This window comes from Papaver somniferum, chromosome 1 (genome assembly GCF_003573695.1).
Source record: "Papaver somniferum cultivar HN1 chromosome 1, ASM357369v1, whole genome shotgun sequence".
Lineage (NCBI taxonomy): Eukaryota > Viridiplantae > Streptophyta > Magnoliopsida > Ranunculales > Papaveraceae > Papaver > Papaver somniferum.
Genome location: NC_039358.1, coordinates 39578715 through 39603599, shown reverse-complemented (window position 1 = coordinate 39603599; position 24885 = coordinate 39578715). Strand labels below are relative to the sequence as shown.

General features: G+C 38.6%; 2 protein-coding genes across 2 annotated transcripts; both read left to right on the top strand.

The window, feature by feature from the left end:
* The first annotated feature begins 269 nt into the window (after nucleotides 1–269).
* LOC113283816 lies at nucleotides 270–2065 on the top strand. Its single transcript, XM_026533205.1, has 2 exons — nucleotides 270–396; nucleotides 621–2065. Exon 2 carries the CDS (start codon nucleotides 628–630, stop codon nucleotides 1777–1779), a length of 1152 nt encoding a protein of 383 aa, XP_026388990.1. The 5' UTR covers nucleotides 270–396; nucleotides 621–627; the 3' UTR covers nucleotides 1780–2065.
* A 12201-nt stretch (nucleotides 2066–14266) lies between these two features.
* On the top strand, nucleotides 14267–16104 carry LOC113327966 (UPF0496 protein At1g20180-like). Its single transcript, XM_026575073.1, has 2 exons — nucleotides 14267–14425; nucleotides 14829–16104. Exons 1-2 carry the CDS (start codon nucleotides 14389–14391, stop codon nucleotides 15914–15916), a joined length of 1125 nt encoding a protein of 374 aa, XP_026430858.1. The 5' UTR covers nucleotides 14267–14388; the 3' UTR covers nucleotides 15917–16104.
* Nucleotides 16105–24885: the final 8781 nt, after the last annotated feature.

Below are 24885 nucleotides of genomic sequence, written 5' to 3'. Positions count from 1 at the left end.
TAAAAAAATATTCGAGGCTATGCAATCAAAATATTTTCCAATAAGCCATTCTAAGTAATTTTTTCTGCCTGAGGAATGGTTCCTCACTTGTGGAAGAAGATCTTGTCGAGGGCTGTCAACTCGAGCCCTTATGACTGCCTTAGAAACCACGTACGTATCGTTTGACATAGTTTGGTGCGAGACGCCGAAACCTACCGTTTTCCGAAACGTTTTCTTCTTTGAATTTTAGGGATTTGGAACGCCAGTAGTCACCGACCCGAAACATATTGTTCTCATTCTTGTGCGGTTTCTAAAATTGAAATGCTAGGGTTCCTCGGTGAACAAAAGAGACACAGAAGAGAGTGATGATGACGAAGAAGCAGAAACAAGTTGTTGATGGTGATTCTGAAGAATCCAGTAAATCTCTTCTTCCTTCTCCTCCTTTTCATATTGTTGCATATGATATACTTACTAGAATACCAATCGATTGTTTAATGTCATTTCGAAGTGTATGCAAATCATGGTCTAGTTTAATCCTCAATGATTCCGATTTTATCAAATTACATTCAACTCGAACTTATGCATCTCCTGGATTTCTCTATCTTTCTGGAAACTATCCCGATTCTCGTTTCTATGTGAAGGGTTCAGATGATGAGAATTCCGATAATGAAAATTTCGATGATGAGAATTCGGATGATAAGAATTCTGATGATGAAAATTCTGAGGACGAAGATTCCGATGAGGAAGAAGATCGTGAACCCGAACTTGAAGAGACTGAACCATTTCAAGATTGGATGCGTGGTGTTAAAAAATCTAAGGGAATTTCTTTCTGGTAAGGAAAAGTTCAAGTTATTCTATTTTAGAAAGGGTTTGTTTAATAAGAAACTAAAGATTCGAGGATCGTTCTATGGTTTAGTAATTTTGTCATGTGAAGAAGGAGACAGTGAGTTTAGTCATCATGTTTATAATCCAATTACTCGTGATTCGATTAAGCTTCCCGTTCTTAATGATCCAGTCATCCTTCAGAGACATATTGAAGATTTAAATTTTTATTTAGTTTTCGATCCGGCCACAGAGAAGTATAAAGTTGTCTGTATTGCTTGGAATTATGTAATAGTGCCTAGACAGACAGTGTCATGTATGACTACACAGTATTTCTTCAAGATTTTAACTCTTGGTACTGGAGCTGGAAGCGAGTCATGGAAAGATATTGATATTCCAAAGATGGGTTTCTATATAGGAGGAGGTTCTAGATATAAACCAGTGTCTGTGAATGGGTCTTTGAATTTGTTGTGTAGGTCTGGCAGGAAAGTGCTTTGTATTGATGTTAGTAAAGAATCATATCATACAATAGAATACCCAGAGGGAGCTTCAAAAACTTCTAAACTATTAGAGATTGAGGGGTCGCTGTGTATCCTTGATTACACGAATAATTCTAATCTACTTGACATGGATCAATATCGCAATCACCTTGATACTGAGTCTATGGGGAAGTTCACACTATGGTTTTTGACGGAGGTTGAGAATACGAAGAAATGGTTAAAGAAGTATGATATTGATATGTTCCACAACCCTTGTGTGGCAGGACCCTTTAAGTCTGCTCCTGTTTTCGTAGCAGGTATTTTGAATCCTACACTTAAGATCATCTTTTGTGTTTCTACCAGCGAATATGAGAACCACCGCGATGCTGAAGACCGGTACTACAGTTATGACGTTGAGTTGAAAAGGCTGGAATCTATCTACAGGCCAGGCCCATCAAATTATCGTCAATGGCATTTTAACCGTCTTATCCACATTTAATCAACCTTTTCAGCTGGTATGTATTGATCAGGAAATTTTATTGTTAGGTTTCTAGTTTAGCAAGTTGTTATGCAACAATGCTAGTTTTACTTAGTAGTTTTTTTTTCCATATTTGATTTACAGTAGTTTAGAAAAGGACCATTCTTTTCAGTTCTGTTTCCCTTGTAACTTGCTAGTTTAGCAAACTACCTGTGCTGTTACTGTTCAATGTAGCTATAATTAAAACTTAAAAGCAAAAGAACAGGTTTCTTTTCAAGCAGTTATGATATAAACATGTTGAGTAGCAGCTATTCTTCCTCATATTGATCCTTTCTGCACTATATGCATGAAAGGTTATGAATCTCTAACTCATCTCTATATGCAATGCAATTTTTTCAAACAAGTTCTTGCCATTATGAACTTTGATTTAAACTGTGTTTGGTATCCAATCACTTGATTCAAATATTCCTTGCTTGGTTGTCTCTTTTTATCTTTCCCGGTTTCCCCTATTTGGTTTAAGACTTTAAGTTGAGTTATAGTTGAATTGAGTCAAACATTTTAGGTTTATTTCAATTTTGTAAGGCAGGAATGGCACATTATGTTGTTTTGGTAAATCAAAGTATGGTTTTGCACTTTATGAACGTCGTATCAATTTCTGGTCATTGGTTCTTTTGCCAAAACTGTTACTATTAACAACATTCATCTGTAGCCTTGCGTCAGTTGTACTTATCTCTGTACTCTGTAATATGGCAATTTTAGATTTAACTGACATCACATGAGCTTTTCTGGTGGTTTAGCCCAACTTATCTGTTTTGGCGTTCGCCTGTGATTGTGTTCTTGTTGTTACATTTGTTTCATGACAGTTGTTGAGGCTTAGAGGTTCAAGCTTATTCAAAATATTGATGATGCAATAATTTAGATAAAACAAAGTTTGTAAGCAGTGTTTAGGTTGGTTATACTGAAGTGAGTAGAGAGGCTATTAGACTTGGGAACCGTAGACTGAAGAGTTAAAGTCTAAAGCACTATAGTAGAGAAGCTATTAGACTTGGGAACCGTAGACTGAAGAGTTAAAGTCTAAAGCACTATGACTAGAGAAGCTATTAGATTCAGGAACTATATTGGACTGAAGAACTAAAACATTAGTTCTCTTGGAATAATCAGGTATTCAGTATACTGCATTCACAGGGTTGCAGGAATTGATAAGGTTCTTCAAAATAATCAAATATTCTCTTTCACGAGGTTGCAGTTGCTTTGAAACATTTGCAGACTGTCATAAGCAAAGAAGTTGGCTTCTTAGTAGCAAAATTGTTTCCATGTTTTGAAGAAATAGAAAAACAATTTTGGTGACTACAGCTGACTTTAAAGTTTTCATTTTTCAAAAAAAATATTTTTCATAGAAATTAGAATTCTTTGTATCCTGCAATTATTGAATTATTGATCTATTTATTTAGATGCTCAGAGACTAGAGTTTTAGAGAGAAAGATAGAAAGATAGAAAAATGTCGATAAAAGAGGAAGTAGTGATAGTAGGAGGTGGGATTGCAGGTTTAGCACTAAAGAAAGTAGGTGTGACAAGTTTCTTGTCAGAAAGAGCAAATGAGCTTAGAGTCACTAGTACCACCCTTGTTCTTTTCTCAAATGCTTGGATTGCTCTTGAATCACTTGGCATTGCTCATAAACTTGCTGCAATCTACCCCGTATCAAAATGTAAAACTATGTAAAACTCTTACTTTCTTCTATCCTTATTTCGGTGCATATTTTCTGGTACAGCTATTATGCAGTTTCCTCCCCCCCTGCTAACTGGTGACTTGTTGTGTATATCAACAAAAATGCTAGGGGGATCAATTAAGAGATACCAAGCTGACTTAGGTCACTTAGCTAATTGGTGCAGGCTTCATATGTATGGCATGTTACCCAGCACAGGATCACTTACTCTTAAGTTTCACCGGTTGTTTCAGTTTTCGTGATTGGTCTCTTTAGAGTTACCTATGTATCAATTTATTTTATAGTTTGTGCTCAAGAAATAACACCAACAAAATTTTCTTTGTTGCTTGGAAGGACATGCATCACAAATGTTCCATCTGGGAGTTAAAGACCAACGGATGGTTGAGTAAATTATCTTCTAGCGGTTAAGTTATCATTTTCAGGTAGCCCTCCATCCACTGGGGATGTAGGTCAGATGGTAGAGCGCTCGCTTAGCATGCGAGAGGTATGGGGGATCGATGCCCCACTTCTCCATCGTTTTTTTCTTTTTCATTTTCTTCACTTAAAATTTTCCATTAACTAATGGGCCCCCGAACTATCACGAAATGCTATGAGTAGTTATTGGGCTGAACCAATATTTTGATGGGGATGCCAATCTTTTGCGTGATATAATACTAGGGGTGAGCATAAAAACCGGAACCGCGGATTTGACCCGTATTCATCCGTAAAATTACGGATTTCACCCAAACCGCAAAACGTATGGGCCGGACACGGATGGGATTCTCAAATCCACACGTTTTAGCGGTTTGGGTGCGGTTGAATATTGAAAACCGCGGATTCACCCGCACCGCATCTGACTCTGCTCCATTAGTTATAAGCCACTAAGCCCAGCTAATTGAATGTGATGTCACTAAGCCCATATCAAAAATGGATTGCTTATTTGCTTCTTTAGCTTGATGTCACTAAGCAAGCAGGCCCAACATGGGAACTGGATCGAACCAAAGAGCCGAGACTCCGCTGCTCAATGAGCAGAGATGTGATGATGAGTTGGGAATTTGAGTTTTCTTTTTTTCTTGCTTGACAGTTTTTTTTTTTTTACCAAATCCGCGGTTAATCCGCAACCGGCCCGTACAATCCGCGGATGATTGGGCCGGTCACGGTTTGATTTTTCAAATCCGCAACTTGGACGGTTTGGTTGCGGGTGACCCCTAATCTGCAACCGTCCGTCCGTTATTTTCCCTATACCGCTCTGCCAAAGCATCTGACTTCCGAGCCAAAATCCCATTGTGGAGCAGAGCAAGGAAATTGAAGGTGATCCTTGTCATATTGTTTGTTTAGATTACTTGCATAATTTTTTTTATTGGTAATTCAATTTTCCGTTACTTGCATAGTTGCATGATTGCAAAAGTTTGATGACTTTGTAACGGTTATCGAATGCTACAAGTTTTTATTTTTTTTGTCACTCCAAATAGAGAGCTCATCAAATTATTAATCTGCATTCTGATTGAGGAGAATCAGAGGTGAAGGAAGGAGATGTAGAGACAAGAAGAAGAACCATCATACTAGATAGATTAGTAATTCTATTACATATGTTACAGCATATACATAGAAATGGGTAACTGGATGGACCACACATCCATGGGCCGTGGTCTTGTAACACTCCCCCTTGTGCGGTTCAATAATAAAACTTTATACATAGTGCTTCATATATAGTGTTTTGAATGTATTTCTTCAAACGACGTCCCCTGCTTGATGGCTTGTGCCGAAATCAATCGCCTCATTAAAACTTTGACAAGTAAAAACACAGTGGGATAAAATCTTAGTACACCTTTTCACGTGTAGTACTTCACATGTTATCTCGTACTTTACATGTAGTTCATCACATGCAATACGATCTTCAAGGACCGACTAATCTAAGTTAATTTCCTCGTTAAAACTTCGTCAGGAAAAACCCAGGGGGACAAAACCTAAACTAAAGAAAAAGAGTACGATATTAAGCAAACTTAGAACATAGCTGGACTCGAATATGTTTCCTTATTAAAAACCTTGTCGAGTAACAAAACCCTGTAGTAAAAAGAAACCTCGGTGAAGGAAAATAGTTCAACACACCATTAGATGCTCCCCCTGACGCCAGACAATTTTCATTAGTCTAATACAGTCAGAACAAGTTTATCACACTTTATTTTGGTGAATTAAAAGTTTATATGACCTTGTTGTTGATTCTGGAAGTTACGTTGCTTAACAGACTATCGCGTTTCATTTCTTTGATTCTGATATTTTCAGTAATACAACGTGATCTTTATGTCTTCAACGTTCAACATACTTGATGTTTTTAGTGTTGTCTCGCTAAAAACCTTGTCGAGTAACAAAACCCTTTGGGAAAAACTATTCTCGATCGAAGGAAAAAGAGTACAACACAACTTAAATTTCGAAGTAAAATATGTCGACATCATATCCTTGGATCCTCCCCCTGATGTCGGCATCTTCCCCTGATTACTTTCACATTTGTTCCAGACAGTTTCTTCAGTCATGTATTTTTCGAAACTGAATATTGGTAATGACTTAGAAAATAATCTACCATATCTCCCCTTGATTACTTTCGTTGAAGAAGAGATTATTGTTCCTTCATAATCAAAAAATTTTGGATTGCACTTTCATTGACATTCCTTTTAATGTCTTTGTAGGGATAAAACAAATTTATGTCAATAGTTACCTTTAAGTACATGATTACATTCACTATACCATTCCAGTAACGTTGCATTGGCGCTGAGCTATATCTAGCTAACAAGTTCACTGAGGATGTAACATTTGGTCGAGTATATTATGCTAAGTACAATAATGCATCTATTATACTTAGATAAGGAAAGTTCATCTTCCGACACAACTTCGTCATCTTCCTTTAGACAAATTGGTCATTTATGTACATTTGAAACTCGACTAAACATGGGAGTGCTAGCAGGATGCACATCCTTGTTATATTGCCTGATAATGGACATATACAAACTGGTGGAATAATATACCACAAGCTCGGTCTTCTAGTTCAGAACATAGATAAGATCAATATTTCCCAGGATTTTCATCTTAAATTCAGATTTTAAATAGCTTGTAAGATCTATTATTCCATTAAGAGTACTTATCATGTCCATATCGTTGACATAGATAGCTATAATTATGAATCAGGAACTTATTTAATATGCATTGTACAAAACCGTACTTGTTTATCCCTTCCCAATCAAATAGTCACTTAGACGGGTATACCACATCCGCCTGATTGTTTAAATCAATAAGTGAATGTTCCAGTGTAACTGCAAACACACTTCGTGGTTTAGAGTCATTCGACTTGAGAAGCAAAAAGGACATCATGCACTTCTGCAAATATCTTCTATCTCTTGATTCTTTCAGAGATACGTAACAACCACATGCATATGTTGCATTTCAAGTCTTTTTGAAATTACCAAGCTAACTAAGTAGCGAAACATTATAAAGTTCATTACAAGAGAAAAATTTCAGGGCTTTGTGAGAAACTCGCGCCACAAGGCGAGTCTCTATACTAAAAAGACTGCTTTCTTCTCATTATGCTTTGTGACAAATTAATCATGTATGTCCCACATGATTTATACTAGGTTCGTTAGCATTACCACACCAAATACCTGTATATTTGTCAAAGAACTAAGTTCTACCTGGATTGCATAGGCCAAATACGCTATATTTATTTGAAATTAATCAAAATAAAGCGTGGTTCGATCTCATTGTTCTCTACTTCTTGAGCAACTATTTATGGATTATATCATCACTGTGCACGCATGATCCTTCCATTGACTCATGTGCATTCTCATAATCCGTTAGGATTTCATTGTTCTCTAGTATCATTTAAAACTTCAGAGTGTCCTCCAGTATTGATTCATGGACATAGTCAGAGACAATCAAATGAGATGATTTCATTAATGATAAAAATTAGTTTATGCCTTACTCATATACTTCCTTTCTAGGTGAGAATTGATCGAACTTGGTGGTCTCTCCATCTTCCTTTATGGAGCCACGACGGAACTACACTTCCACCAAGTGTAGTTGCAACACCTTAGTTTATGGTGTACCCCACACTGAGGATTATATTTCTAACCTTGCAAGAATATTTGCAGAGGGTATGTGTGATCTTGTTATGTTGCCGATATCAGTGCATTTTCTGGCATCAATTATTCTTTGTCACTTCCCATTTACATTTGTGGAGTACAACAATCAATATGAGACACAGTGGGAGCACACCACGACAATTCCTGTCATTCCCTTAGAAAATACGTTTTCTTATCTCCCCCTAACGTCGGGGAGACTGTCTCATTAAAATGACAACCCGCAAATCTAGCGGTAAGATATCTCCTGCCAAAGGTTTTAAAAATGCAGATAATTGTTGGGAACTCATTTCCAACATAACTACTTAACATTTTTGAAGACCCATCATAGTACGTTGTGGAATCGTAATGGCACATGTATAGTGCAACCAAAAATGCGTAAGAACACAAATGTCAGGCTTAAATCCAGTTACTAACTGGTACGCAAAAAAATGTTGACTAATATTGGGGTCTAAAAACTATTTAAGTAAAGATGTGTGTAATATTGCATATCCCCAAAGCAATAAAGGTAGTTTAATACGCATAACCTATTCCTTAGACATCATCTGTAACATTTGATGGTAGTCTGTGCGAGACCAATGGGTATAAGGTAGGGCTGCACATGGGACGGTACAGTCCGGGTTTCTTATGAACCCGGAACCTGTACCTGGAGTTGACCGGGTCTTGATTTTGAGGATCGGTACCTGTACTTGTACCTGGAGTTGTACCTGTACCTATAAGACCAGTTCGGTACTGACTGGGACCGGGTTTTTACCTAAAGTTTTGAGCAGAAAGGAAAACCCAATGAAGATGCAGTCACATTTGAATATACCAAGAGCTCAAGGCTGCACTAGATTGATCATAGTTGAACACAACGACAAAAAAACAAAGAACCAAATCAATTAGCATGCCTGAAATACTGATGATCGCATAATTTACACTTTAAAATTCCATTGGAATTAACATCTAAATCAACTACCCTTCTCCGTTACAAATTCCCTGCAACAACAACCCATCTCAATCTCATCAATGATACTAGTTCATATCCTTCTCAGATTCCTTTTGTTGTGATATCTCAAACCAGCCCTAACTATCCACTAGCAAAAACGCTTTCTTCACCACCTCAAATCAAATTCCTGGACCATCCTTTTCTTCTTCTTCTCATCACCATTAATTAATAATTACACCGAAGACTTACATGTGATTGTACTGTGTAATTCTCAGAAATTGAAAATTAATTAAAATCTCTAATTTATCAAATTAACAACAAACCCCTAAATTTAGTGTAAACCCTAAATATTGTAACTTGCAAATACTTTAATTACATATGGTACATGCGATGTGAGAAAGAATAGAATTTGTGTTTCAAGACTTACTTGTTGAACCCTAAATCACTCAGATCTATTATGATTGATTGATTTCTATTTCCATCTGTGATGCCTAAACTTGATGAAAGATAAGAACTAATTGATTTCTCTTCAATTAGTTGACGAAAAAGGCGATGGCGAAGAAGTGAACAATGGATTGGTTGGATCTTCGAATGGTGCCGATGTTCTTCAGACATGAGAAGACGAATGAAAACAGTTGATAGAGTGATGATAATAATCGATACTCAATATTACCTATATAGACACCTAATATTGATGGCTAAGATTGACATTCATCTACGGATACTATACACCGGGACTTATGGGCCGGGACAGGCCGGGACTCACCCCAGAACCAGTACCAGCACCGGCCTACTCCAGTTCTCAATTTTAAGAACCGGTACATGTCCCGTCTACTCCGGTTCCGGTTCGGTACGAGTCCGGTTTTTCCGGTTTCGGGCCGGTACAGGTAAAATGGACCGGGTCTTGTGCAGCTCTAGTATAAGGTGCTTTACATTGATCCTATTAAACATGCAATATTCATCAAATCCTTTTGATGTACACTCGCTAGCATTTACAATGGGTGGTGAGCCCTTACATGTATTATAAGTGCTAGTAGTTTTCCATACGCAAAATTTCTTGGGAACTATAACTAGTTCAAAATGTCAAAACATTCACCAGACCCATAAGTCACTTTAATGGTCCGTATTCTGCATGAATATTTTTCTAAATTTCACCTCGTTTTGTTTGTAATATAGGTTGTTTACCATTCGCATCTTCGGACGGTCTCAATCCTTTTCACAGTAGACTTTGTAAAAATGAGTGACGTGGATCCTTACTTAAAAGCATAATGGGAAGGGGTATTGTGCATATAGTTCTTTAGAGAACACTTATTGAGAGATATGCCGTCATTTCACATTCTGTCAATCTTTTTCTCGTTTTCGTTCACTCAAATAAAGTGATATTTGTATGAGTTATTTCAAAAAAATCATCATGACAAAACCAAAGTTGCTTTATGGTTATTCCCAAAGCATGTATGAGTCCATTCCCAACATTTCATCGTCGGAGTCAATATGGATTCAATAATCCAATACTATAGTGATTTACATTTCACTAGATTGACTCATTAGTTTCTGTAAAATATATTTCCTTCCAAATATATTAGAGACTATAAAAGATGCAATCAATTACATTCTCATCATTATGAGGTTCCACATGATATCCAAGGTGTGATTATCTCTCGGTACATATAGAGATTTTATGACTTTTAATCTTTGTCCCATCTTGGAAATAAAGTTTTGAGAAATGTTTCGCTCAATGATCCAATCATCGTAGTCAAATTATAAAGAATTAGTTCAAAAACTAGTGTATATTCCTTAAATTAGTGGGAGAAAAAACACAATCAGTTAGACATTGAGTCTTAAGAGATTTAATAAGTGGTGTGGCCTTATTACGTAACAAAATTCGGATTCACCTCAATTATTTTAGAGTGAATATATGTTACGTTTCATCAAGAGATATCTCAAGTGCTTTAGAGAATATATGTCTCGTGGAAATGATGTACTTTGCATTCCATAAGCGCAGACATATGATCTAGTTCAATTGAGTAAGATAGTTAATTGGCAGGCAAAGTTCTTGTTGCCATTAAAGTTGCTGTGAAAATTGGTTGTTACTATGATACACACAATTACATTGTATATACCAGTATCTATGACCAGGTGCATTTCCAACTCTTTCGTTTATGATGGTAGCTACAATTACATTTTAGCTAATCCCATGCTCGGTTGATACTTGTGTATTGGTGTTATTACTACCAAAGAAAAAAAAAGTAAATCTTTGTCTCATGATACATATGTCCCTTTTCACATGCTTTATATGAGTCGATACGTCTAACCCTTATTACTTCGGGGTTCTTTCCATTTTCAATTTTGCTACATTTAGCTTAATTTGAGAAATTTCTTTATCTCAATAGTCCAAGAGAATCTCACTACACATGTCAACCAATTACTTTAGGTTGAATATGTTACTATAGATAGTTCTCTTGTTGTCATATTTCAACATATACTGATTTGTTAGTATCATGGATGAAGTAGAGAAATGGAAATTTTCTGACTCATATCATCTTTTGTGAATTCTTCCACAAATTTGGAATACATATGATTTTATTTGCAACGTATCTTTTGAAAATACCGACTCTTAATAGTCGAGCCAGTGGATTGCATCCCGAACATTTCAAATTTGGGAAGAAAATATCAAGTACACAATAATAGTGCTCAAGTACTTCTAAACCCCAAATAAATACATTGGATTTGAGTTGGTACAACCAATTAAACAAAATACACCATTCAACTATAACCAATATCATATTCAAGAGAACAAAATAACATTAAGATCAAAATTCTTAATGATCGAGATAAGCAATCATAATTTAAATTGACCATTTATATGATATGGACTTATCTTAAGACAAAAATAAACAAAATTAGGCATGTTCTACAAACAAATGAATAAACCTAGCAAGCACTCAATGTAAAAAAAAAGAAAGAAAAGACACATTATAGTTATAGTTACATACCTAGGACTTTGGTTCCCACCGTATATAGACAGAACCGGTACAAACTTAGTCGTGCACGTCCCGAAAACGGAGAACAGAACAGAACTGCACCGGGTCAGCTGGAGCGGGTCGGACTGAGTTAAACAGGAAGCTGGGTCAGACTGAGTTAACCGGATCGGATGGACCGGGTTGGATCAGACCGAGGTGGACCAGACTGGGTCGGGTCGGGTCAAGCTGGAACGTAACCGAAGGAAACGTGCTTTCCTTCTCCTTCTCCCTCTCCCTCTCCCTCTCTGTAGTAGAGACATACTTTCAACTGTAATCACCCCGCATGAACATAAACAAATCAAATATTATATTATATAATGCGATTGCATATGCATAATAATAATAAACGTACACATAAAAATATAAAATTTTAAATTTGATTAATCGATTCATCGTGGGATTTGCATAAATATATTGGATTTATCCAAGATCAAAAACAGGGAAAAAAAAAAAGGAAAAAATAGATCCAACTTATCTGATTTGATTCGATTCCAGCGATCCTATTGATTCCAACATACTGTATTTGATTGAAAGAAAAAAAATACAGATCCAAAACAATCCTTCAAGGATTTGATAGCAACCCAACAAAAAAAAAATCCATTGCCGCAGAGTTAGAGCTCGTGGTGATAACGTGATTGAGGAGAATTAGAGGTGAAGGAAGAAGATGTAGAGACAAGAAGAAGAACCATCATATTAGAGAAATTAGTAGTTCTATTACATATGTTACAACATATACATAGAAATGGGTAACTGGATGGACCGCACATCCATGGTCCGTGGTCCCTGTAACACATTCGTAATTTTACTGAACCAATTATTGATATTGTTAATTTGACAGTCGACAAATATTTATACTTTTTGAAGTATATGTATAATTAGCTAATTTTTAACAAAATTAGATATACGTGTGTTTTTTAGGCTTGTCACTTTATTAAAATCACCAAATTAAATAGGATAGGTGAAAAAGTAACACCAACCAAATTAATGAATTTAGTGTACATAACACCAAAACATGTGTGCCATCACAAATTGATTCCTCCACGCTTTCTCCCTTGTTGAGTATATATCTTGTTCAAGGAAATTGGAGGGGGTTTCTTTCTAGTTCCACCAGCTTATACAAAATCAAATTTAAATAAATAATAATAATATATGTGTACACTCTAGGTGGACTTTAACTGACTCTTTTTCTTCCTTAAAACATTAAAAATATAGACCTCATAAAAGAGTAGTATTCATCAAGTGATCTTGCATGCAGCTAGAGAGAGTTATGTTTTGCAAGTTGTTAGTGAAAAAAGGATGTCGGTTTTGAAGCTGAAAAACATGAGGAGGTTGTTAAAGGCGGGCGGCTCTAACTTTACAGTTAAGTCTCACTCAAATCTCTCGGCCAACCTTGAACCTTCCTTGATGAAGCATCTATATTCATTCATTCCTACGCTATTCGTTCTTTTTTCTTTCCACCGGATCTCTTTTGATCATACATATATTTGTGGAGGGCGAGCAGCAACTTTAGAGGCCTTAAGTTTGCTTAACTAATTAAGACACTTTTTGCTCCACAAAAACCAAGTTTACATGGAGAAGTTGTGTATCTGTGAAGTGTGGCACCTTTTGAAACCACACTTTGTTGTGAGCTACCCTGCCCAACTAAAAATGACTGAATGATTAATAAGAAGATTTGTAAAAACATGTAAAGATATGGTCGAAATGTCTCTTAGATTCATTAAAAAGTTCCCATTTGTTTCCCTTGTTCTATCACCGCACAGATGTAATGCCTAATCTAGCTCTAGCGCTAGCTAGTGCTGGAATTCTATCCTAGCTAGAATGCTTTATTTTATGTAGGACTTTGACACTGGTCTTTTCAACTTACTCGATTTATCACAAACTTTTTTTTTGAGAATTTTTACTTTCCCTATCTCGGGTCTAGTGATCCTGTATCTATATGGCTTCCTCTCTACGTGAAAGCAATCCTATGATGTAACGTCTGCTAACGAGAAGGAACTTGAAGGCACAAATGATACACATGGCACTCCACGTATAATCATAGTTTCATACTTGTGTACTCCACGTAATTAATAAACCAAAATTCAATCTTCAATCGTGGTTAAGCTCAAGTTTCACATAGTTAGAAGTAGCGGTGGAACCAGAATTGGACGTAGGAAAAGCCAAAAAAAGATCGCACTTACTTATACATCGCTCCACGCCTGACCGGATAAATGACATGCCCACTGTTGGTATTATGGTTAATTTGCATTCACATAATTTTACGTAGCCGAAATTTCAAAGAACTTGCATAAACTTGTAGACAACGGAAACAACAATAGTTGTGTGTTACATACTTTATTTTCGAGTCATGAGAAAAGCACGAGGAGTGAGTATAACAAAAGGTTTGGATAGCCACTAGCTAGCTAGCTAAAGTGGAAACGGAGAATGATATGGTTAAAACACACTTGAACCTGAAAAACCTACCCTATGCATGATGTATGTGGGTGACCCCCTTGAGGGCATTCAAAGTCATTTTCCACAATACAACAAAATTTATGCATAGATTCATTTACACTACCTCGTCAGAGAACATTCTCTTTCGTTCTCCTAATTTTAGTATATATCGTTCTATCTTTTAGAGAAAGAGTGAGAGCAGTTCTAAAACAGGAAGCGTGAATTACATACCTCATAAACTAACTTTTTTTCAGGTTTAAAAGGCTATCTATATATATATCTAGAGATTCAGAGATATAGACAACAAACCCCAGTTGAAGAAGAAAGAAAATCTATATCAGCTTTATGAGTTCATGAAAATAGCAATCAAATAACCAAAACAAAAATCTTTCCTTCTCAAACACCAACAACAGCTTAAGATGTGGGCGAAATACAAATCTTTCAAGATCAACAAAGGTATGTGTCAACTCCTATTTCATATCAAAGTACTTATGTTTTTGATTGTGTCATATTATTAGTACTTATTCAAGATCATTTTCTAATTTTTATTTATTTATCAAGCGTATTGCCAATAACTTGATTGTGCAACAAGGCGAACATTTCCTGACGATTCCTTAATTAGTTTACCACTTTACCAATATTGTGCATGCACGTATAAACGAGTATGGGTTGTTGCATCATATACGCTAGCTAGCTGTTTTCATATATTAACTCGCGGATTAGGGCATATATGTAGTCTTTAGTATGCATGAAATAACGATACGGTCATATATATTGCTTTCGAGATTCAAATAGTATTGTCCACTTTACGAAATACATGAAAAGATTGATCAACTTCGGATGAATCTATTGTTTTCAGTTGCGGAAGGTGCAATTCAAGAAGGAAAGATGAATGTAAATGATGAATACCAAAGTGCACTCAAAACAAAATCCTATGCAGATTTTTTCACCAAAGCTCAATCATTCCTAAACAAGGGACAACATTCTTCTCCCACAGCTTACTGTTGTTGTACCATGTCCAACGGCCTCTTAGAACCTGGTCAAGAGGCGGTAGCTACCGTCCTTGATGCAACCATCTTGTCGAAGAACTCAAATCTCAAAAGCCTGATTCATAGCTATTTTGAAATTAGTGCTGAAGCTTCAAATATTTGTAGCCATCTCTTAACAAGCATCCAACAAATTCAGTTTAATTACCAATTTATTCAGAGAGTACTCGACTTAGTACTAGCGGGAGGTGACGTCTCGAGTACTACTTCTACTGAAGAGTGGCATAGTTTTGTGATGTCTGAGCTGAATTCATTTAACCTTCTCAAGAACCCGTTTTCGAACCCAAATAGATACGATTTCAAGCTGGTTCTTGAGCGGTACTCGTCAGTGTTGCATCATTTGAAATCCAGAAGAAAGAAGATTGTTAGAAAGATTAAACTGATCAAATATTTCAAGAAGGGAACCGAAGTTTGCATAACAGCCACTTGTGGAGTCCTTGCAGTTGCAACAATTGCTCTAGCGGCACATACTATATTTGGGTTGCTTATGGGACCTGCACTTCTAAGTTTACCGTTAAAGAGCTTTTTGAAGAAAAGGAAGAAAATTTTCATGAGTTATCAATTTTTGCAAAGTGGGTTTTTAAGGAGGTTGGGAACGCAACTTGATGTAGCAGCAAAAGGAGCTTATATTTTGAATCGGGACTTCGATACAATGAGTAGACTAGTAGGTCGTCTTCATGATGAGATTGAACATAGTAAGGCTATAGTAAAGTTCTGTTTAGAAAGGAAAGATAACAGATTTCCATTGCAAGAAGTGGTGAAGGAACTTAAGAAAAGTAATTTGGGATTCAAGAAACAAGTTGAAGAACTTGAAGAACATGTTTATCTATGCCTTGTTACCATTAATAAGGCTAGATCTTTGGTGATAGAAGAAATGGCTTCCACGAGGAAGGTATATTGAGTTACCATCATCAAGAAATTTTAAGTGGGAAAGATATAGAGTTAACCAAGAAATGTGTAAATATGTAGTTTGACATGCATCATCCATTCTTTAATTTTCCTTTATAAATTTGTATAAATGTGAGGTTGTATAATATAGATACAAGTAAGGTTTTTAAAGCGTGAAGTGAAGCTTGATTTGTTTTTCAATTTTAAGAATCGGATCGTATGTTGAATCTTGAAACGAAGATTCATGAATGATTATTGAATCGTATATTCGTAATATTGAGAGACACATTTAACAAAGAAGCTAAATTATATAAACCCCTATTCTAATATTTGTATATATTTAATTAAAGTTTCATGTTACCAAACAAAATCGCCTTTTGATTGTGCACCATTGAGATGAAGGCTATAGGTTTTGTGGTTCAATTCCCTTAGAGCATCTCCAATGTAAAGGATCAAGGCCATCTTATATGGAGGTCTTATTAACACATTTTTATGTGTGGGTCATTACTAAATGACAGAAAAAGATAAGTGTAAAACTTTTTACATTAAGTTGATCTCCAACCCCGAAGGTATTATCTAACAAATTTTATTTGAATTTAGAGACAAAATGATGATGTGTCTTTAAGACCCCAGGTCATAGAGAAAGTTTTATTTAAACTTTCTCCATTACTCCCATTTAGCCATGTCATCTATCTCCATGACCTTGACCCTTGTGTTGGAGATTGAAATTCGGTGCAAAAAGTCTTAAATCCTAGGTGTCATTAAATTTTAAGACCTTTACCCCTTGCACTGGAGATGCCCTTAGGCTTCTTTCTATAAACGCTTAGTCGAGAATGGAAATTGACTGGTCAAAATTTAAAATTTGGTCGAGAAACGTATCTTTTGAAAGAATCTTCCCGCTTCTCGGTAGATTCACTTCTTACTCACGAGTCGGAACGTTTTACAAAAATTTGAGGCGACTCGTACGAGTCTGTAGATGATGAACTTTGGATAAGGGGCATAAGAGTCATTTTAAGCCAATAGACAAAACTCAACTCTCGCGGGGGATATTAAGCCCTTGGTTCAAGGAACCCATAACCACGATTTCTAGTATACGTCCCCGCGAGACACTACTGATTGTGATGTCGTGATTCCTAGCGCACATCCTCGATGAGATACTGCTGGTCACGTAGGTTTTGTAGAACGTAAAATTTCCCAAGCATAATTATGAACCAGAACAACCACAATTTCATCATGTCTTCGCGAGATGCAGCTGATTGTGATGCCATGAGTCCTAGTATACATTACCGCGAGATACTGCTAGTCATGTAGGCTCTGTAGATGCGTAAAAACGTCCCTGGCGGACTTATGACCTGAAGCGGAGACATACATGTCTCCTGTAAGCACGACTTACCCTATTTGAGATCAATGACTGATTACTAGTACAACATTACGAGATACACTGGTCATGTATACTCTAGGCTATGAACTGGGGCTTCCGAATAATTTCTAGGACATCCCCGCAAGATATGCTGGTTATTCTGCCTCTAGGCCCTTTCAACAGACTCCGAGAACATCATTTCGAGATACACTGTTCATGTCCGCCCCATTATACGGACACAATTGAATCATCTCACATCTCTTAAATAAACTCTGGTCAAATACAAGTGAGCCAAAATCTCACACAGACATTATTAGGAATGCAAGCCTCCCTTCCTCTCCTGAACATGTCCCAGCCGACTTCAGAGAGACTCAGTCACATTGTCCAAGTCTCAGAGAGACTATGTCACGTCATCTGAATTTCAGACATCCTCAATTGCGTCATCCAAGTCTCAGACAACCTAATTGTGTTGGCCAAGTTACAGACAGCCCAATACCGTTGGCCAAATCTCGGACGACTTCAATCATGTCGGCCAAATCTCCGACGGCCTCAGTCCCGTTAGTCAAATCTCAAACAGCCTCAGTCGCATCAGCGAAGCCTCAGATAGCCTTATTCGGGCTGAGCTAGCTCGTCTGAAGAGTCTTATGCAGGCGTAAGACTTAGGAACAAGTCTCACCTAGGGCTCAAACCCATTTCTCAGCGTCTCAAAACACACTCAACGGCTAGTAAATTGGACCAGACTGTACATTTCTATCCAAAAACGTGCATGGATAAGCTCCCTTGAGCTCTACATGCTCAACTAAGGGATCCACAAGCAATAATACGGTTTCCATATGACATATGTAACTGGCCATGGAGAAAGGGATCTCAACCTCAGCTCATCTCACACTCTACACGCGATTTTGAGGCATTTCAGGCCTTTTCACATGATTCATCCTAGTTATTCTCACAAATCGGAGAATATCTCTCTATCTTGGACAACTCGGCTAAAGAGAATATTTTTCTCCCTACGCATCATCACAAAGGCTGATTCAGCTTCACACAAATGGGGAATATCAATTAGGGTTTTGTTTTGGCGGTCTGTGACACGTGTGAGAAATACCCGATTTATTTCTAACCGCAGAAGAGAGTAAATGCTGTGGAATAATGAGATAAACTAAAGCTAGTTTATCTCTATCTATTCTTGAAGAGACGGGAGAAGTTCTCCACATGACAAGCAATCCCTATCTTCACCGACCTGAGATTAGAGAATTCAGCTGTAAATAGGTCATTTATTTGTCCAAGCAACGATACAACTTTCCCATAAACTCTCAGAGCAATTCTTCTTCAAACCCTAGAATTCTCTGATCTTTCTCTTCATCTGCTTCCCTCCCTAAGACCATCCGTAACCTCTCCTATGACTGAAGCAGCCTTTGAACGGCCATTATGCTTGGTTTAGGCGAAGATAGTTCATGCTCAACCTCCCGTAACTCACTTTCAGAAACCCTAGAATCTCATTTTACCCTTTTCACCGATTTTAAGTAACTACAAATTGAAGCGTGGATTGGACGCTTTTAAAAACCATGGATATAAGTATCTGTACAAAATAATTTTAGTTCGGAAAAGTATACAGACAACTTATTCCAACAGCAATGCTTGCAAGATACATCGATCCCATTGGTAAAGTGGAAAGACTTTCTTCTATCCATGTGTGACGGAGCCAAGATATTTAATCGGTGGAGTAAAAAATCAAAACCACCAAGTGATTGTAACTTTATTTCTTAGCACTTGATTTGGTGCTATTTTATTTCCTTTTTCATTTCTTTTTATATAGAGGTAGTGGAAAAAACAAAAAATATGGGGGACCACTTCCTCTATGTAGGTAGTATTTTACCTCTGGATAGAGAAAAAAGACAGACATACTGTTAAACCCGACAAAGATGAAAATTACAAAAATTATCACTTTTATAATTTACCAACATTTTCCCCCACAAAAAAACTAATGAAATTACAAACAAAAAAAAAAAGAGAAAAGAAAAAGAAGCTAGTGTCATAATACGGGCATCCAACTCAAAACTAATTGGCAATGAGTGGAGAGGTCCTTAGAATTATAAACCGCAAGATCTTAGATGCCCAGACAATGTGGGATTAATAATCTCAACACGTCCCCTCACGTGTAGCCTCGTTGGGTCTAACACATGGACAATTAAATCGGGTGACGCGGAGTAAAGGCGCGGTCAATGATGACTCGTCGCAAATAGTCTGCTTTGATACCATGTTATAATACGGACATCCAACTCAAAACCAATTGGCAATGAGTGAAGAGGCCCTTAGGATTATAAACCGCAGGATCTTACATTCCCAGACAATGTGGGACTAATAATCTCAACAGCTAGCAAGCTTAAACACCCAAAACCAGTGGGTCAATGTGGCTCCGTCCCTCATCACCATGTTAAGTCGAATCCAATTTTGTGCATTCTTACATTAGATCAGATAACTTTGTCAATTGGTCCCATCACCGGGCTACTCAGAATCGACCCTGCTTGTCAAATTAATAAAATCTAGCACAAGGACAAGATTAGATCATTTCAATGCAAATTCTGGTCATTAGGGAAATTTTGGGTTAACATGCAAAAAAAAATTATGATGAGAAGGATTTTCGATTATGGTATATTTTTCGGTCAATCGGGTAACATGGTCACTAAATAAAGTCGAGGCAGATTGTGGATTATCAATTAGCAAATTTTGGGTTTGGCCTATGAATGTAGATTTTAGATCACTAAGCAGATTTAGGTTACACAATAGATTCTATATTAATGAATTTCAAGTCACGATTTCGATTTTATATTATGGGGTAGATTCCTTGAAATAAGAAGTTGAAATTAACTGGGGAATCTACATAAATAAATAAGACTAATACAAGGAAATATGAAAGAAGCATAGCAAATAAAAGTATAATGAATTATGCGCTTATCAAATTCCGTCATACTTAGTTTTTTCTAGTCCTCGAGCAAACTACCCAACCTAATTCATTTTCGCTGGAATCACGGTTACATTTAACATGTGTAACAAGCCTTTAAACCCCTAGGTGTCCCTAGTGGACAAGTTGTACTCTCGTGAGGGTTTATAAGAGGTATACCCACAAAACATACTCAAATTTTTGGCCACGAAAGAACAATTAAGGACACACATCGAGCAAGCTAAATAAATAGTCTACTGTTTGTGGGGTGAAAACAGTTTCTGCTGATTTTGGTAATTTCGGGTGTGTGGGTGAGAAACGAGTCTAAACCCTAAACAATGTACTGCAAGGGAGTACTTCGATTCGAGAGATCAATCTGTACAAATCCGGCCTAAACCAAGAAATGGTCGTTCCAGACTTGCTTCGGTCACAAAGTGAAGGAGAAGGGTTGTTCTTAGGGAGGGAAGTAAAGAGAGTGTTGAGACCAGAATAGTTGATTCTGGAAGAGTAGTTGTTTGACGACTTGTATCAGAAAGTGAAACGCTAGCAGATTGGGAAGCTAACAAGTGATTTCCGAGTGTGGTATGTTCCTGACCAAAAACTTGTTCTTTGGTGGAAATAGGTGAGACTTATTTATACAAGTCGTAACAAAACGTAACCTTGGTGTCGTAAGAAGTGGAAACGGTTTGAGTAATGGAGGAGAATGGTAACAGGTAACGCCTGGAATTGATGTTTCCATAATGAAGAATACGTTTCACCATTATTTCTTACCATTACTAACCGCCTCACTTTTATGACACTTTCTTATAACGGGCGTATTGCACGCCGCACGCTGTAAACCGCCAGACCAATACCCTGATGAGCATCCCCCAGTTTGTGACATGTTTTGATGTCTCGTGTGTTTTTTTGTAGCATGTTGTTGTTGTTTGGAAAGTTAACCTTGGGAGGCTTTCCGTATCGGTGGTGACCTTCGACGGTCGAGATTTTGCATCTTGAGAGAAAAGGTAGACGTTGATTGTTGCAACCTTCAGTTTGGCAGCCAGTGGCATGTTTTAGGCGCGACCAAATTGGGGTTTTGGCATAAACCGTGGAATTTGGCATTGGGCCAGAAGTTTCCATGCGTTTGATGGCGAACTTGTATGGCTGAGATTTGAATATCAGGAGGAAGGGTGGTCGTTGATTGTTGCAACCCTTCGTTTGGCAGCCAGTGACATGGAGGCGTGGTCGGCATGCTCGTGCATACTTTAGGCGCGGCCAAAAAATTAGGGTTTGGTGCAAACCGTGTAGTTTTGGCATTGAGTCAGAAGTTTCCACGCGTTTGGTGGAAAACTTATACGGATGAGATTTGTATCTCAGAAGGAAGAATAGTTGTCGATTGTTGCAACCCTTCGTTTGGCAGCCAGCGGCATGGCAGGCATGGCTTTTAGGTGTGGCCAATTTAGGATTTTGACATAGTTTAGGCGCGGCCAAAATTAGGGTTTTGGCATAGTTTGGGCGCGGCCAAAATTAGGGTTTGGTGCCATGACCAAAGAATTGGCATCGTAGCCAAGTTGGTGTCGTGACCAAAAGTTGCCACAAGTTTGGTGGCAAAACTTGTACGGCTGAGATCTTGCATCTCGGGAGGAAGAATAGTTGTTGATCGTGGATACCTTTTTTTTGACGGTCAGAAACATGGTGACATGGTCGGCATGCTCGTGCATGCTTTAGGCGCAGCCAAAAATTAGGGTTTGACATAGTTTGGGCGCGACCAAAATTGGGTTTTCGGCATTGTTTAGGCGCGACCAAAATTAGGGTTTTTTTGCATAGGGCCAGAAGTTTCCATGTGTTTGATGGGGAACTTGTACGGCTGAGATTTGCATCTCAGAAGGAAGGGTAGCCGTCGATTGTTGCAACCCTTCGTTTGGCAGCCAACGACTTGGAGGTATGGATGGCATGCCACTGGCGCGGTGGTGTGGCTGGCATGGTTGGCATGCCTTTGGCGCAGATATGTGGCTGGCATGGTATGTCATTCGCACGGTGGTGCGGCTGGCATGGTATGTCATTGGCACGGTGGTGCGGCTGGCATGGTAGGTATGCCTTTGGCGCGGATATGTGGCTGGCATGGTATGTCATCGGCACGGTGGCGCGACTGGCATGGTTGGCATGCCTTTGGCACAGAGATGTGGCTGGCATGGTATGCCATTGGCACGGTGGCGCGGCTGCATGGTTAGCATGCCTTTGGCACGAAGACGTGGATGGCATGGAATGCCATTGGCACGGTGGTGCGGCTGGCATGGTTGGCATGGCTTTGGAGCGGAGACGTGGCTGGCATGGTATGCCATTGGCACGGTGGTGCGGCTGGCAATACTGAGGGTTTTGCCGTGGAACATGGCACATATATAATAAAAAGGTACCCTGGTAAATTTCTCACAGACGTATTGAAGGGCTCAATAAATGCGCTAGTGGAGACATTATTACTCAAGTTCTGTTTCTTTTAAGAGCGACGTCACTGTTTGACTAAGGTTTTACGATTTTAACCCTAAGCTAAAAACCACCATCAACATTAAGTCCCTTGCTTAGCTCGGAACAGGGGCATTGTTGTGAGGTAAGCATAAGATGGTGACAGACAAAAATAGAAATGACAAGTCATGAATATATGGTCAGAAAGATCCGACTAACCTTTTCGGGAGATAAAGAGAATCCATGACTCTTGCGTTGGCTGCTTTTGTGCAAATTCGGTTCGCGGTGCTGCCAGCTAGGGAGCGAAATGGTAGAGGTGGTTGTTGGTTGGGGTGCAGACTTTTGGCATTGGTCGGCTTAGAATGAGCCGTTAGCATTGATCGTCTTGGGATGGAGCCGTTAGCAGTGGATCGACTTGGGATGGAGCCGTTAGCATTGGATTGGCTTGGGATGGGCGTTGGCTTGGCGTGGGCGTTGTCCTGGCATGGCGCTGGCTGTTAGATTTGCATGGCGCGGACTGTTTGGCGCTGTGAAGCGCTTGCTAGTGCAACATGGTTGGCTTCTTCCATGCGTGGCTCGGATAGGGAATCCTCATTCAAAACTCCAAAGTGTTTCCCCCTCGTGTTTCTTTTGTTCACCTTTCATTAGGGTTTTGACAAGAGGTTTCGTTTGAGGCTTATTTTCCGGTCGTTATATAGTCACATCTTATCTGCTCGGCCCCCGTTTCTCTTTCTTCTTTTAGGGTTTCCGCAGTTTTTATGACAGTGAAGCTGCATCGTCTTTCCCGTTTCAATGCAAAGGTTTCCTCTTGTCGATTCCATATTTCTTTATCATGTCAATCAGAAGTGAATCCTCCTCGAGCCATCTAGATTCTTCAGTCAAGCGCGTGAGTCCTGACTCTCGCAACAATTCTCCTACCCGGATCATACGAGTCAAGAAGATTATACCGGTATGTTTCCACTGATCAATAGACGCTTCAATGTTTGCTGACGAATGACAAAAGATTTTCTTCTGTATAGAGATATCTTGTTGGAGCATGCGTGACTGTCGTTGATGAGGATGACTTGGTTTCCCCCTTTCCTTCGAGTCCGATCCTGCCAACCGCTGCAGATCTGGAAAACGCCGATTTAGGCATTTCTTGTCATGAGTATCCCAATGCAGGTTTGTCGTTCGAAATCCGCATGAAGTGTTTATCTTCTAACTACCGGAACGTTGGTGGGTTTCTGGTGCGGAAGGAATTCGTGACTCTTTACACAAAGATATGGAAAAGATACGGCCACATCGCTACCAGGAGTGTGGTGCAACATTGCTCGTCTGCCTTGGTTTCCAAAGTGAACTGTCTCTTGCCTATGGTCGCTGAAATGGAAAGTATATCCATTTGTGCCGTCGTGGAACCAACTATTCAAAAGTGGGAGAACATGGTGTCTACCTGTGAGTCCCTGAAGTTCAACGTGAGTTGGTTGCGGCATCGCCTTGACATTGTGAAGGTCGACAGAGCCGGTATTCTTGCTGATGTTGTTCATGCTGCAAAGGCTATTTTGGAAGAGGAGAAAGCTCTGGCCATGGAGTCACAGAAGGTGGAAGAGTCAATCCAGAACTTGAAGAGTAGGACTGAAAGGTATCAAAACCGGTTGAAGATGATGCTTTCGAGGAACTACAATCTATTGGATGGGCTTTTCTGAGTTATGTAGTTGTGAGATGTTTGGTTTCTTTCTGGGTCTCGAGCGTGTATTTTTCTTTCCTTTTTTTTATATCGTTTTTTGAAGAAATAAGAGAATTTTATTGATTTGCTTCAAATAAACAAAAGAAAAGAAACTTGATAACCGAGATGTGAAAGGAAGCGGAAAGATGCATGGCTAGCCGTGCTATGATATGGCGAGGTGTGAGGCGGCGGTCAGGCGTAATATGCCATGAGCCATTTTCCGTTGATTATTGCTTCCAGTTTTCCTCCGTCTTATTTAATGACCTTGTAGTACCCACTGTTGTATGCTTTCGTGACTATATAAGGCCCTTCCCATTTCTGGGAGAATTTTGGTGCAGACGCGTCTTGCTGGATGTGTTTGGAAGTCTTCAGTACCAAATCTCCTACTTGAAAAACCCGAGGCTTCACGGCTTTGTTATATGCTCTGGAAACTCTATTTTTGTATGCTTGCGTGTGTTCTTCCACTCTGGATCTTATGGAATCCATAATGTCCAACTCTGTTATCCTGGCTCTCAATGCTTCGGCTTCATTCCATCGAAATCC